The sequence below is a fragment of the Podarcis raffonei genome, chromosome 6 (assembly GCF_027172205.1).
Source record: "Podarcis raffonei isolate rPodRaf1 chromosome 6, rPodRaf1.pri, whole genome shotgun sequence".
Classification (NCBI taxonomy): Eukaryota; Metazoa; Chordata; class Lepidosauria; order Squamata; family Lacertidae; genus Podarcis; species Podarcis raffonei.
Window position 1 is genome coordinate 76,789,517 of NC_070607.1, and position 15,958 is coordinate 76,805,474.

Consider the following 15,958-nt stretch of genomic DNA (forward strand, 5'->3'; position numbering starts at 1 on the left):
AAGCAACAGATAGAGAACACAAAAAACCCAGAGTGCCCCATGCCAATGGCCAGGAAATATAACTGCAATGGGGAGAGAAACACAAAACGTGAAAGCTAACCTTGGCAATGGCTGCAATCAAAAACCCAAGCATAACTATAAACCATACACAGAAAGCAAAACATAAAAGTTAGATGGGTAAATCCATAAGAAAAATGCCAAAATCCAGAGTCAGACAATTCCTTTATTAGGGCCAACCAAAATGTCACAAATTAGTGAGCACACATTCATCAGGATGAATGTCAAGCAAAGTGGGGAGCAGAGAGGGAGAAAAGCCGCTTGGTGTTGAAGCCATAGATCATTTCAAACAAACAGTTTTGATCTCCACCGCCTCCACTAGCTTGTAAAATCATCTCTTGCAACTAAGAAAGAATGCAGCTCTAACAATAGTAATAGAAAGGGTTGCCAGTTCCCAGCTGGATCACAGTTCTTTTGTGTGTAGAGAATTGCAGTATCAGATATAGGAGCTCAGAAAGTCAATCAGGAGTACAGTAGTCTAAAACACAGAACTTACCCATATATACAAGTTCCAAAGACTTGCACATTAGCTGTGTTATTCTACTAAGGGGGGAAAACCCAGTGACTACTTGGGGGGTTCAATGCACTAAAAGCAGCTTCATCTTCACCCCAAATCACCTCATCCCATGTCAGTTCAGAAATGGTGTCCTCTCTCTTTCTTTCTTTTAAGCTGTGTTGTCATCTAGCCTGGCTGCTGCCACTTTCCCCAACTATCCTTTCCACTGTACCCTCCCCTCCGTTTTCTTGCATATTGTTTCCCACTTCCCATTCCAATTTTATAGTTCTGCAAGCACTGACATAGCCTAGGTGGTAAGTTATTCCCCCCCCCAAAAAAATATAGTGCTTTCTGAACTCAGAAAAATGGTCATCAAAACACTTTGTGAGAAGGGTCAGCAGGTCAGTGTCTGAACTGCCACATGAAAGTGAATAAAACAAGATGAACTCTATTCTTTGCTTTGGCTTCCAAGCAAATTGTCCTGGGAACAGAAGCGGGTAGGGGGAAGAGGAGTTAAAATGCTGCAAATCCGAAGGCCTTAGTCCAACAAGAGTGACTGCATCATAAATGGCACTAGTCCACAGACCAAAGTTTATAAAGCTTTATTAAACCTGTTGAACAGCTGTGCAATGAACAAACAAAAAATAAAAAAAAATCTCTGTGGAGGTTTCACGATTGGTTTCTCATTTCCAACTCCCCTGGAAAGAAAAAGCATTTTCAGCAATGCTCTTCCAGGGAAAGATTGTGCAGAGCTAAACAGGTGGCAAAACAAGAGCATAACCTTGAAATGTTATCCAAAAAGTGTATGCCTGCTTCCCCCAAAGGACTAGCTTATGCTTCAGTGAAACAAACATTTCCTAAGGAAGAAACATATTTATTTTCTGGAAATTACTGATGTGCAAGAGAGTGAAAGCTTGAGGGTGGGGATAAAGCTACGATCCAGGCATCACCACAAAAAGGTTTCCCAGAACCACATGAAGAGCTGCAGCTTAACCATTAGTTGCTTTCTTCCTCCCATAAATTCATGCACAGGCTCATTTACTTGTGATGAGCGATAGTAATAATACTCTTGGCCTCAAAAGGGAAAAAAAGAAAGAAATAAAGCAGCAAGTCACTCAAGTGACAACCCCAATCCAGTATCCAGAAGCAGCCCATACCTCTCATGTCAGGCTTAGCACATACAAGCTTCTCTACTTGCCCTTGCTGTTCGCCTTTTCAGGTTAGAAACACTGAGAGCTTAAAAGTCAACAGCAAAAATAATAAGAGGGATCCTGAAACATTACAACAGAGCATGCTTCTTTTCAATTCAAGACCACTGGTAAACTGTGGATATTTGGCTGGGCGGGGTGGTGAGGCAGGCTCCAGTGCCTGTGTAGTAAAAGTGGCATCATGACAACTCTGGGATTTTTGAGCTATGATCTATGCAGATAAGTATTTTGGAAAGGACTCAGGCAGTGCACACATTCCAGTTTGGCCTGCTGTGATGAATCAGCAGCCTCCTGGCTCCAACAGCTTTTAAACTTTATTAGCCATTTGCAAACACCCCCCCCCCCGATGTTCGGAATGAGGAACACTAGCTCTTTATCAAAAGCAAAATGTAGAGAAGGCTTTCCAATTTCAACAGGATCAGATGACACATGTTCCAGAGTACTGATGGTTGCATCCTCAACTAGGCAAGGAGTGAGACCACTCCAGCGTCAGGCAACACTCAAAACGTCTCTTCACCACCAAGTCAGAAATAGAAGGACCAAACGCAGGTAATATAGGGCAGGAAAAATGGGGTGAGAAAAGGCCACCCACCAACTGCTCTTTTTCAACCCCAGGACAACAACGTTATCACCATAAACAGCTTTTGTAAGATTTTACAGGCAGATTGTGGAAGGGCAGGTGATCATGAATGAAACACTTTAATCCAGACATACAAACAGGTTGCTTGTACTCTAATCACATGCCTTATAACCCCTCCTTCCCATAAAACCGTCCTTTTAAAAGAAAAAGAAATAAGGAGCTTGCAACCAGGTAGAGGGTTTTAGGTGCCAACCACATTGGGATCATGAGCAGAGTCCGGCAGCTGGGAGCCAGAGCAGTGATACAAGAAACAATTCCCCCAGCAACTGTAGCAGATGAGGAACAAGGCGGCCAAGAAGACCAAGGCACAGATTGTGCAAGGTTTCCGCTCCAACAGAAAGCTCAGTAGGTAGAAGCCCATGAACACTGAGTGACTGAACCACAAGGCTGGGTTGAGGGGCTTTGGGATGAGGAGAACAGGCAGTAACCACTGGAGGCAGTACATGGTGTCTAGTGATCAGGGCGTCACAGTGATGGCAGCAATCCAAAACGGCAGTGTAAAACGTCTCCTCTGTGCATTCAACTCTTCCAGAATCAGATGAGCTGACTTCATAAAAACGTGTGGAGATATATGAGCAAGTCTTAACAGAAAGGGGGGGGGGGGAGGGAAAAAAAAAGAGGGGACAAGTCAGCAAGTTGGATTTTCCAAGTGTTTTAGATTTGCATTGTGTAGTAATCCAACCCAGCTCCCCAAACCCTACTGTAGTTTTCACACTCCAAATCCCAAATCCTCATTCCCCCAGCTGCCACTTCCCTGGGTCCATGCAATCCCAAGCTCTAGTGCAGGGGTCAGCAACGTTTTTCAGCCGTCAGCCGGTCTACCGTCCCTCAGACCATGTGGTGGGCCGGACTATTTTTTTTGGGGGGGGGAGGAATGAACAAATTCCTATGCCCCACAAATAACCCAGAGATGCATTTTAAATAAAAGGACACATTCTACTCATGTAAAAATACTCTGATTCCTGGACTGTGCACAGGCCAGATTGAGAAGGTAAATGGGCCGCATCCAGCCCCTGGGCCTTAGGTTGCCTACCCCTGCTCTAGTGGTTCCTTCTTGTAGCCTATGGGGGAAGAGACAGAAGATGCATGAATCTATTGTGGCATCCTTCTATCTCATGTACAGGTGATTGTCACAGGTGTTCCTATGTAGTTTGAGAACCATTAGGCAACCAAGGTCAATTTCATTCTACCATGTTGTCAGTACTTGAGAACACAGCATGTGAACACACATAACAACTAAATTCACACACACTCCTCTCTCTCCCTCGCTCACACCGAAGCTGCAATAAAGTTGGAACATGAAAAGATCAACACATCTTCAGAGTTCTTCTTGATTTTATTTTCTTCATATTTTGAGACCACTGTTATGTTATATTGGCCAAGTGTGAGAGCTAGCAAGTACAGTGGTACCTTGGTTCTTGAACTTAATCCATTCCGGGAGTCCGTTCGACTCCCAAAACAGTTCGAAAAGCAAAGCGCGGCTTCCAATTGGCTGCAAGAGCTTCCTGCACTCGATCAGAAAAAGCAGAAGCTGCAGTGGATGTTCGGCTTCAAAAAAATGTTCACAAACCGGAACACCCACTTCCAGGTTTGCAGCGTTCAGGAGCAGATTGTTCAGGAACCCAATCGTTCGAGCACCAAGGTACCACTGTATCTGGTTAAAATCTTCCCTCAGTCTTGAATTCACCAAGTTGCTTGCCCAATGTTACTACCTCCCTGACTCTGTTGTAGGGACTGCTGAAAATGTATATGAAGCACTTTCAACTAGTGACGTTCCCTATCAAATATGTTTAGTGGGTAAACCAGAGATTTGTAGAGCCCTGATTAAGAACCCTACATTCTTGGCCATTTGTATCCAGAGGAACTTCCTACTCTCAGACACCTTTCACTGCCCTCCCCACCATCAAAGGCTTCTTGCCTTCTCCAGATAAGCTGCAGCTCTCAGTCATCATTGCTCCATCTACAAACAGGAGGCAGAAGCAAGAGTTGGAAAGAGAACTACTGAAAAAGCCCAGTTCAAATAATACACAGCTCCCCCAAATGCAAGTATTACTAAGGCTATGGCCACTGCAGAGACAAATGCAAAGGAAAGCCTAGAACTCCATGCCCTGTCACTTGAGCTTCAGACAAGAGGAAGCAACAATGTTTTTGCATTATGAACGTTGAGCAACTAAGAGGAAAACTTACTGTAGTTCTACCAGCAAAGAGCTAATTGTTAAGCAAGGAAGGAAAAGAATAACTTTTTATTTTCTGAAGGCCAGCCATAGGAAAACAGAGAGATCAGGACACACTGGGCTCAATCCAGGTGGATTTTCTATATATACTCCATTGTGAAGAATTTGTCTGATGTCACATGCTTGCTGGGAGACACATAGATGAAGATAATCATGGACTGTGTCTAAAGTACTTCAGTTTGAAGGAATAAAAAACTTTAAATGACACAGACTAATCAAGAAGTGTTTTCTTTCTATCTAAAAAATGATTTACAGCTCAACATAAAGGCAAAGGTCTTTTGGAAAATCCATGTTAAAGAGAATTTAGCCATAAATTTGTAGAATCTGGGCAGTGAAATTTTCCCCACCCAGGGATGGGTTCAATTTTCCTTTATCAGGCATGAGCGAAGGGAACAAAACATGGCAGATCAGGTTTGTACAGCCCTCTCGATGCATGACCTTAGTACATCACACACACCAGTACTGTCAGCAACAAACAAGGAATGACAACCCATCCTACAATTAACGAAACTTTAACCATAATTTAATAAGCCATAGTTTAATAAACGGGGTAGTTTAATGGGATGGTAACACAAGATAGGGTTTTCTCAGTAGTTTCATGCAGCATTGTGGAACCCCCATCCAGGGAAAATTCAACTATCCCACATGTTTATAAGATTCAGGTGCCAACTGAAAACATATTTCTTTGTCTAGGCTTGGAACATTATGCATTGGACTCTACCCCAGCAAAGTTTTATTGTCCTTGTACTGTTTTTAGTTCTTGATATAGATTTTTATGTTTTATTTATTGCTTTATCATGTTTGTATTTTATGCCTGTTGTCAGCCAGCCTGGGTTCCCATGGGATAAAGGGCGGGATAGAAGAACAAACAACAATATTGTTCAGTTGTTTGAGTGTAAACATTGTTTGGGTGCAAAGTTGTCATCATGAATTTAACAGAGCAAAGTTACCAACTTCAGGAGAAATTTTATAGTGCTCCTTGACAATGGCTTTCTTAATGCTAGTCATAACAAAACATGAGATACACATGGCAAAATCTGCCCAAGATTTATTTGTAGGTAAGTAGCAAAACACTTTGTGAATAGGAATTTCTCCTTTGTGGCAGCAAAGAGTGCCTCTCAGGAGCACTGAGAGAGAGGTGACAAAGAACTAGCAAAGGGATGCAAGGCTGTTTCCCTCAACTCTCAGTTGAAAAGCTATCATACATGGCTCTGTTGAGCTGTGCAGTATTATGCACATTGCCATGGAAACATCAGATAAGACTAGCTTGAGGACATCTGACAATCTTGTAGAATCCTACTCCGCTGACTACATCAAATACCTTGCTAAGATGAACAGAACTGAGGTAGAGTGGCTTACTTTGTTCTCTGCATTTCTCTCATAGCTGGTGCTGACAAAAGATCATATTTGTTTTTGATCTGCTTGCACAGAAGTGGGACTGTGCCTACCAAAGCACTGAAGCATAAAGTTACTGGGAGTATCCTCAAAAATCATTCTGGCAAATACTCTCCCTACGGTGCAGATGAGAGATTCCAATGCCTCTGGGGTTGCCTTCATTCTTACACAGCATGATAATGTTAGAACCACATGTTCAGTAGAACTACGGTACTTCTTTCCTCCAGCAGCAGAACTAGTTATAAAGGACTGTCTGACTTTTCCACTCCCATGAACCTCAGCTGTAATACCAGTCTTCCCAGGTACTCTCTCTCTTGCCAAGGACTCCATGAGTTGGCTCTTTGTACTATCATTCTTCATATGTGTAAAGTATATCTGATTTGAGGGCTGCCTTGAGATACATCTTTTTCATAAGAAACATAGTCTGAAGTAGTTTTCTACTTGTGAGATGCAGCTGCTTGTTCCTGTAGATCATGCTGCTATCCAGGGTCTGACAGGCAGGAGACTGCTGAAGTGGGAATGAGAGTCTGTCATACGTTACATGACTGCTCCCCAAATCAGAAGTTTATATATGATATAGGCTAATCCACTACAGATGTATACAGCATCTAAAATAAATGCTTTCTATACTGCACTTTTTGTTGGCTTGAGTGTCTTGACAAGGCTGTATTATTTCCCTTGGCATACGACATTTTAATTTCAGTAGGCTTTAAATCAGTTATTTCTAGTCATCTTGCCAAAAACTGTCCACCACTCTCCCATATATTGCTGTGTTTAGAGAAAGGAAGACCCACAGCTCAGTGATACAGCACATACTGTGCATGCAAAAGTTCCATGTTCAGTTGCAGACATCTCGTGTTATGAAAGGATCTTTGACAACAGGGTGGGGAAGGCCTTCCACCTGAGACCCCGGGGAAGCAATCAGAGTGGATGATACCAAGCTAGTTGGAACAATGGACTGACTTAATACAAAGCTGATTATATAAAAGGCGCAAGGCACACCTTCAGGTTTAGATCTATACAGCTTTCCAGTATGGAATAAGGGCAAAGGGCAAACAAGAGAATGGAAAAAGTTAAGAGTGCAAGTGCTGTAGGAGAAGTAAGAAATACACTGAACAACCACATCTCCTGCTAATGCCAAGATCATTGTGATGCTAGGTGCCACCACGATACCTTTTGCCAATTGTCACTGATATTGCCTATGCTATGTTGGCCAGCATTTATTAGGGCTATGACTTGCATTTTAATCAAACCCTTCCATTCAAATCACTGAGAAGAAATTATAGGATAGTAGATGTCCGAGCTCTCACAACTGCAATAGCATCAAAGTACAAGAAACTGAAAATGGCAATTTTAGGTTTCTGCCTCAACGCTTATCCCACCATTCCCCAGAACCACTTCTCTATTCCCCTTACCATTTAGAAGCAGTTACATGCCAACTACGTGAGAGCAGCATGTGGGAGTGATATAGAACAGGTTGTAGCAGCCCTCTCACAGAGTCCCCCACTCAATATCCATGAGGAAAGAGAAATTGAGGATTGAGAAACTAACCATGCTTGTTGATTCCAGATTATCTGGAAAAGAGATACAATAAAGCCCTAAAAAATGACATCCTGTTCACTTCCGAAACACACACAAATCCAGTTCAGCACTTTCAATACTTTAATGTGGAAACAATAAAAAGATGACTGTTTTGCTGATAACTAAAATTATTCTCTGCTGGCTTGATGAAAGAAATTAGGATCTTCCCCTTCATGCACCATTAATAAATACAACTGATGACAGGAAACAACTCTGTCAAAACAAAATTCAGCCACTAGGAATGTGCAAAGGACAGAGCCTCTACAGCCCTTAAGTAATCCCTGTTGCTCCAAAAATTATCATCTGAACAAACCTTGCTGTTCTTATGCAGCTTGTAAAATAAATAAAAAATAAAAAAACACTTTAGCAATTGTAGCTGGAGGCCACTTATTAAAATCTACCACCAAGGTCACCTGGACTGTAAGTAAAGTATGTTTAATAGTAGCAGGGGAGTAGACAAGGTAGATAAAAGCATGCTCAGCTTCATCATAAATGATGTCTCTTTCCCTGCTGCTTCCATTTCCCTATTCTCTTTGGTGAGGTTTCTGGGAGTCATGTCACTCTGAGATTACCCGTAGCCTCTACTACATTCTCTCTACAGGTTTTCATGTCAATATACTTCAATTAGCAAAACAAGATATTCGGCCTCAAAGGTTTTCCCCTTTTCCCTTTAGCAATTGCATTCTTAGAAGTTTAGAGGATGCTGTTTTACTGTGACAACCACACAGTAAGAGACTGAGATTTCAGAAAAAGAAGAAAGAACAATTATGGGTGCAAGATGTGAACTTTAATACCCAAATAACTGTTCTCTAATTTCTATGAACTACTGTATAAGGAAAGATGGATCACTAGTTAGTAAAGCATTCCTTCTAAAAAAAGGGCATTGCATTATTCAGCAATATAAACTTTTTGAATAAAAGAGAACAAAAACCTGTATTAACCTGCTTTGCAATTACAGTGAAGTAGCTATCTTGAGTGACTTTCTTCACCAGATAAACCTCAAAGGGAACAATGGAGAAATGCTTAGAATCCTATGGGCTTTATACCAAGATTGACTTCAAGGCTTTATAGGCAAGTTGAATTTTCCCTTCACATTTCCCCCATTTATTTAGTAGCAGCTGACAGTGGCATAATGCAAAGTAGTTTACCTGTGTCAAAATGAATGAAGGTAAGCTAATGGGCTGGCACAGGTGGAGGGAAAATAGAGAGATTTGTACCTCCAATTTGCTTAGTGTGCTTGCTGGCTGTGGGGGGTAGCATTGTAATTAGATGCAGAGGATTGATGGGAGGAACCAGTATGGGAGTGGTGGTGGGACAACTATGAGTGGTCAGAGGGAGAAGACTAGGAACAGAAGCTGTCAGTAGCTGAATGGGTAACAGGGCTTAGCGAGCTGGGGGAGCCTGTGGCAGAGTGAAGTCAAGAATCAGTAGTAGCTAAAGCTGGTGAGTGGGAGGAGGAAGGTCAAGAGGCAGATATGAGCCAGGCTGGTGAAGAGTCATGGTTGTTTCCCTCTCCTACTGCAAAAAGCTCCCTTCCCCCTCTGTTTGCCAGAACCAGAAGAGGGCTGAAAGGGGCAGAGCAGTGACAGGATGCCCACAGGTGCAGTCTCCAATTGCTTGGAAAAAACCCTGAAGAGGAGCAAACTTAGACGGCTATGGGGAGGCAGGGACTTTCAGTCTCAACATCTGCTTTAATGGAGTAAGACAAACAGGGAATGAATTGCTGTGCTCGTTAGGCCTGACACTTAGCCAAGAGATCATGCGGAGATCATGTTTTCCTAATAAAGAGTTAGCTCCAAATTTGAATTGTGTGATTTACCGGCCAGCTCACTCTGTGACAATCACCAGCAAAAGAATTGTGCTATCAAAATAGGCAACTGGGTGCTCTCCAGATGTTGTGGGCCAATTTCAATCCCTAACTCTTGGCTATGCTATCTTGGACTCATAGGAGTTGTAGTCCATAACATCTGGAGGACACCACATTGACCACCACTAATTTTTTTTTTAATGTACTGCAGCCTTCAACAAGCTGATACTCTCCAGATATTTTGGACTACAACTCTCATCAGTCCCAGCCAGGATAGCACACATCTGGAGAGCACCAGATTGCTAAAGGCTGATTTACTGAATGTGTTAAGCGCATGGTTCAGCAAAAGTGCTGCTTCAGAGTACCTCAGGAGGAGAGAGACAACTGTTACACAATTGTCAACTTCAACCTGGCATCCAAGGAAGAGATTTTTGCAGGCTGATATACTTCTGTGCTGAAGAAGGTCACTCGGGGGAGGGCGAAAGAGGCAAGGGAAACTGGAAGAGAAAATAAACAAAGTAAATGTAATTTAAAAACTGACTGGGAATTGCACAAACATGGAGATTTCTCCTCAGAAAGGAAGTAAAGCAAACAGTGACATTCCAGATTATTATTTTTTACTCTATAATAATAAAGAATGGCTACTGAAGTGCACTACAGTATTTACTTTGTTCATCCTCAGCAACTTAGGAGGAGAGGGAGGCTCGTCCACCTCACATTTTAAAGAACCAAGTCTGAGAAAATATCACCAAGGATGTTTATGATGGAGAGAATCAAACTTGAATCTCCCAGGTTCAAGCCCACCACTTCAAACTAAACTGTCTTGTGTGGCCTCTAGAATTTTATTCCAGTTATCTGAAGCAGCAACATTTTAGACAGCAACTCTTGTATAGGCTTCAGGCTGTTTATCCATCATATTTGCATAGAAGCTTCACACATAACTAGCTAAAACACAGGTACCACAAAATGAACAAATATGGAATGAAGATGTAGCAGAATAGTTACTTCATGCTTCTTATGTTTCCAGAAAGCATTAAGACTTACCAGCCAAAGAACTAAAAGCCACATGTTACCCTAGTTGCAGAAAGCTGTTTGCTTCCAATTTACAGTTAAAGGAAAATTTCTTACTTTAAAGATCTTTAGTGCTTTTGAACAGGTGGGGGCACTAAAAATGTATTCTCATTCCCAACCCATTATATACCGTATTTTTTGCTCTATAAGACTCACTTTTCCCCTCCTAAAAAGTAAGGGGAAATGTGTGTGCGTCTTATGGAGCGAATGCAGGCTGCGCAGCTATCCCAAAAGCCAGAACAGCAAGAGGGATCGCTGCTTTCACTGCGCAGCGATCCCTCTTGCTGTTCTGGCTTCTGAGATTCAGAATATTTTTTTTCTTGTTTTCCTCCTCCAAAAACTAGGTGCGTCTTGTGGTCTGGTGCGTCTTATAGAGCGAAAAATACAGTACCTACTGAGCCACATACACACTCTGATGAGAAAAAAAAGTACTCAGAAAATGAGGTAGAAGCAAATCTAATGTTCAGTGAACTCTTCAATTAGGTCTTCATTATGGCAACGGCTGCCAAAATCAAGGATTGCCTTGACTCCAGAACACAGGAAAGTTTTACCAAGCAGATTCTGCCATTTCTGCAATCCATTTAGTTTTGAAGTATTCCTACTTTTAAATATTCAGTGCCAACTGTGCATGGGGTCCTATACAGGACATAGACAGTGATCAGAAAGGAAGTTACTATGCATAAGGACAATAATTTATTTGGGGGGGCAGCAGCAGCTAGTGGTGGAGCTATGGAGCTCAGCACTGGTGCTGTTGCAGTTTAACTGGACAGTGCTAGGGTGGGGCATGACAGCAATGAGGTTGGGGCTACACAGATGCATTGACAAAGCTACGCTGGTGCTCCCATCAGTTTATCTGTGCAGCTCAGACTAGCTGTCACTCTGCCCTATGTCCACACCAGGCATAGGCAAACTCGGCCCTCCAGATGTTTTGGGACTACAACTCCCATCATCCCTAGCTAACAGGACCAGTGGTCAGGGATTATGGGAGCTGTAGTCCCAAAACATCTGGAGGGCTGAGTTTCCCTATGCCTGGTCCACACCATCCAGGTAAGGTGCACCGCTACTGGCACTGGCACTGGCGGGGGGGGGGAGAACTTGCAGCCCTTGGCCTAATACCATGCATGCATGGCCATGAGAGGGGGAAATAGGGAGAGGAGGAGGGATGGCAAAAAAGAGAAAAAACAGGGCAGAGGAAAAGAGAAGAGTAGTGCCACACCCACTGTTCATTCAGGCCCGCCCACTACTGGCATTTAGTTTCTGACAGATCACACACAATGGAATTTGGTCAACTGAAAAAAGACTCACCACCCCTGATTTAATAAGAGAGTAATATTTTAGGATTAGGCAACTACTGTTACTTGGCAACATCAGACCATGGTCTTCTAGTGACAGTCCACCCTCCTCCTTTCATCACTGCCCTGCCAGATGCCTCTAAACAGCACACAGGCAATATATGAAGATGTTGCTCTTCTCCAGCACCTGGTACATCAAGGTTCCATTTAACTATCATGGCCAACAGGCACTGACAGACACACAGGTTTGTCTATTCGTTTTTGTTTTTTAAAAAAACCCATTTAAATACACACACACACACATACTTTAAAAGTTACAATTTAATTTGTGTTTTAAATGACATCTATGCAGCTGTAGTATACTGGCATGCTGCTGTTTATCTTACTTCCCATGAGAGCTACTTGAGCCATTTCTTTTGAATGGGAAAGCAGTATTTAAGCCTCAACCTTCATGTCTTGCAGCCCCTTCAGATACCATTGCAGCTCCCAGCACCACTGATTATCACCTACGCTGGCTGCGGGCTGATGGGAGTCCCAACAACCCCTGGAAGGCCACGAATTCTCCACCAGCTAGAGAGCGGGCTTAATAATCCAAGCGCACAGCGGGGAATTCGATATGCCAGAGGTTGCTAACCTGTGCGTGGCCCTCCAGATGCTGCTGAACTCCCAATTCCCACCAGGCTCTATCAGCACATCCAAGGGGCCAGGAGTCCACAGGCCAACGACACCTGGAGGGTCCACGATGTTAGAATTCCTGGAACTCCTGACACACAACACCTGACACGAGCCGATCATCACTTTTAAAGGGGGGGGAGGGCAAAGGAGCAATTCATTTGGTCCACCCCTGAACCCCGACACACCGCATGTCAATTTTCACTGGACGCAGAGCGGGCGGAGAGGGGGCAGGATCGGCGCCTGGGCCGTGTCCGGCCCACACCTGTGGACACGGCGGAGCTCCCAATGAGGAGGCCTCGGTTCAAAAACACCAGTGGGGGGATTGAGGGGGTGGCGCTCCCCATGGGGCACAAAAGACGAGGCTGGGGATGGGGAGAAGCGAACAGAAAGAAGGCAGACATTCAGCGGCGGGCGCTGCGGATTCCTCGCCGCCCCCCACGGCCGAACCCTCCCGGGCTCCTCGTTGGGGTTCGGAAAAACGGCACTTCCCCACCCCGAGGGACGGTTCCACCCTCAGAGCTGACGCGGGGAGCAGAACCACCCCGGCAGGAGCTGCCCCCTCTACCGCGAAGACATTCCCTCAGGCGCCCCTTCTGCGTCCCCCTCAGCCGCATTACCTGCGCTCCTCGCCATAGCGCTGCCTCGCCGCTGGGCCGCTCTCCCTCCCTCCCCGACGCCCTCGGCTCCGTCTCTGCGTCTGTCACTCCCCGCAGGACCCCTCCTCCTCTCCAACTGCCCACTCAGGACCAGAGCCGGGCCGCCCTCGCCGCTGCCTCCTTTCAAGGCGCAAGCAGCGCTGCACACCCACTACCCCTTACCGAAGGGCTGGGCGGCCTGCTTTAAACACGGGTCTTGTTCTGTCCGGCGAAGCGGCGCCGGGTCGCCGGCTCAACTGTCCCGTTGTGTTTGAAACAGGCATTGCAGTAGACAGCCCTTTCAGTTGGGCTGTAGCCCGTCGGCGTAACGGCGCCGAGCGGGCCTACCGGCTGGCTCGGCAATTCCACGATGATGAATATGCAATAAGGGGGCGGGGCCCGGACTTGGTTGCCGGCAGGAGGGCGGCTCGTGCGCGAGACGAGCAGCCGAAGTTGGTTCCTCATGTTTACACGGGTGCGGAAGCAGCGGCCTGAGTAGGCAGCCGAAGTTTCTGCTCCTGCGCTCCCAGAAAAATAATTTTGTTACCCAGAGCCTGGGCCCAGGATGGATTCCGACCACTTCAGGAGGCTTCAGATGGTGCTTTGGAATGCTTTTTTCAAATTATTTTTTATTAATCTTCCAAATGATTACAAATCAAACCAAATTACTTTTTATTACAATTTCTTAAAATCAGGTTTCCCGCTCCTGTTGCAAACATAGGTTGATCATTTCCTCTCTAGCCGCATCATCTGCATTTGAATGCTTCTGTTGTCTGTGCCAAACCCCCACCACCACCTTGCCCCCCCCCAAAAAAAAGTGAATCGACACGGTTCTAACCAAGCCATCTCTCTGCCTGGCGCGCTCCTGTTCTGGTTGCTGAAGCTTTTTGAAGCGGGAAGCGATGGGAAACGCGGTACCTGCAGTCTGGAGTGCTGCAAACGCTCCCTCACCCCCGTGTCTATAAGCGAGAGAGCGTGGACCCGTGATTTCCTCTTCACGGTTTTGTAGAACAGCATCCCCTTTTGAGATGCAACGGGTACCCGCTGTACTGTATATAGTTTTCAGAAGCAATTGGAAGACATTCGGGTTTCAGTAGACTTTTCAAACTGGCTGAATTTTTATTGTTAAGGTCTTTCTGCCTCGGGTGTGTCTCTCCCCCCCCCCCCCCCCGCATGTTCCAAAAAACCTATTTTTATTGTATGCTTGCAAGTCAGGTTGCAAAAAGCATGTGAGAAAAGCCACCATCATTGCACATCGTATAGATGAGCTAAATATTTTTGCTGCCTCTGCTATCAGACAAGAATGCTGATGTTAGCAGCTAAGGTAACACCAATAGACCTGCGGTGGGGGCATGTTTATGCAATGTGAGAAGCCTTCAGGTGATAATTGTTTTTAGGCTACTCAGCAGCTCCAGATCAGCACAGTAGAGAACACAGGCAGCAGCTGCTTGATCTGCAACAGGGCGATGGCAATGAAAGCAGATGGCGATGAAAATAGTGCAATATTCTACCCCAGGTCAGTCAGTACAGTGGTACCTCGGGTTACCTATGCTTCAGGTTACATACGCTTCAGGTTACAGACTCCGCTAACCCAGAAATAGTACCTCAGGTTAAGAACTTTGCTTCAGGATGAGAACAGAAATTGTGCAGCGGCAAAGAAGCAGCAGGCCCCATTAGCTAAAGTGGTGCTTCAGGTTAAGAACAGTTTTAGGTTAAGAACGGACCTCCGGAACCAATTAAGTACGTAACCAGAGGTACCACTGTATAATAAAACACACAGCAGGGTACCTTTCTGTCAGTCAGTTTCTCACATTTTGTGCACTACTGTACCAACTAGGAGCACCCAATCAGATTTGCCTTTTCCAGACTGCTGAATCTTCACCATGGCAAAAGACATGGACATTCAAGTCTTGCAACATTTCTGCACAGCCTAATGCTGCAAACCTACACATGCTTCCCTGTGACTAGGTTCCATTGAACTCAATGGTATGCATGCACTTCATTGTACGACCCAGCCTTGTGCATGAATACTAGCTGGATTGTAAAATGCATGTGCTAAAAAATAAGAGTCCCCAAGATAAATATATATTTATGGTGGAAAACAATAGGGATGGGGAAGGGCTGTAAGTCAGTGCTAGAGCTGATGCTTTGCATGCAGGAGGACACAGGTTGAACCCCTGTCAGGTACAGGTAAGGTTGGTAAAAATCCTCTGAAATCCTTAAGTCACTGCTGGTGTACAACAGAATGCTGAGAAAGATGCAGCAAGTCAGACTTTGTATAAAGCAGTTTCCTGTGTTCCACAAATGCTACTTATGATAGTGATTTAGGAACACCTGCTGGTTAGGAGGAGACACTGCACACAACTAGAAAAAGATCAGAAAAAAGGCATTAAATCAGAGAGTGTTGTACCTTGGTTCTCAAACGCCTTGGTACTCGGACGTTTTGGCTCCCGAACACCGCACACCCAGAAGTGAGTGTTCCAGTTTGCAAATGTTTTTTGGAAGTCAAACTTCTGATTGAGTACAGGAAGCCTTGGTTTTCAAACCGTTTCGGGAGTCATGAATGGGCTTGCTATATGTCACAGTGTGCCAGTTAGTAATCACAGAGTTCACAAAGGAGTTAACTTTTTATTACCAAAACAAAACAAAACCACGATCTCCACAGACTTGGCTAAGTGTCAGACTCCTTAGGCACAGCAGCTCATTCCCTGTGGTCTTCCTCCATGAAATCAGTTGCTGAGTCTGAAAGTTCCCACCTCCCCACAGCTGTTTAAGTCCCCTCCTCCTCTCCAGGGGTTTTCCCAAGCAATCAGAGACTGTGCCTACACGCAGCCTATCGCTGCTCAAACCATTTTAGCCCTCTCCTG

General features: G+C 44.7%; 1 protein-coding gene across 8 annotated transcripts; it reads right to left on the reverse strand.

The window, feature by feature from the left end:
• Positions 1 to 205: 205 nt before the first annotated feature.
• BLCAP (BLCAP apoptosis inducing factor) lies at positions 206 to 13,379 on the reverse strand. 8 transcript variants are annotated; one of them, XR_008331200.1, is made up of 4 exons: positions 13,074 to 13,195; positions 9,784 to 9,915; positions 4,589 to 4,761; positions 2,844 to 2,948 (listed from the first exon to the last, which is right to left on the reverse strand). XR_008331200.1 is itself a non-coding variant. In XM_053394086.1 (3 exons), exon 3 carries the CDS (start codon positions 2,844 to 2,846, stop codon positions 2,583 to 2,585), a length of 264 nt encoding a protein of 87 aa, XP_053250061.1. In that variant the 5' UTR covers positions 2,847 to 2,982; positions 9,784 to 9,915; positions 13,074 to 13,194; the 3' UTR covers positions 206 to 2,582. The 8 variants fall into 8 exon arrangements, 3 of the variants coding, with proteins under 3 accessions (XP_053250061.1, XP_053250062.1, XP_053250063.1); XR_008331199.1 differs by having other exon boundaries at positions 2,844 to 2,982; XM_053394086.1 differs by lacking the exon at positions 4,589 to 4,761 and having other exon boundaries at positions 206 to 2,982; positions 13,074 to 13,194.
• Between the last annotated feature and the right edge of the window lie 2,579 nt (positions 13,380 to 15,958).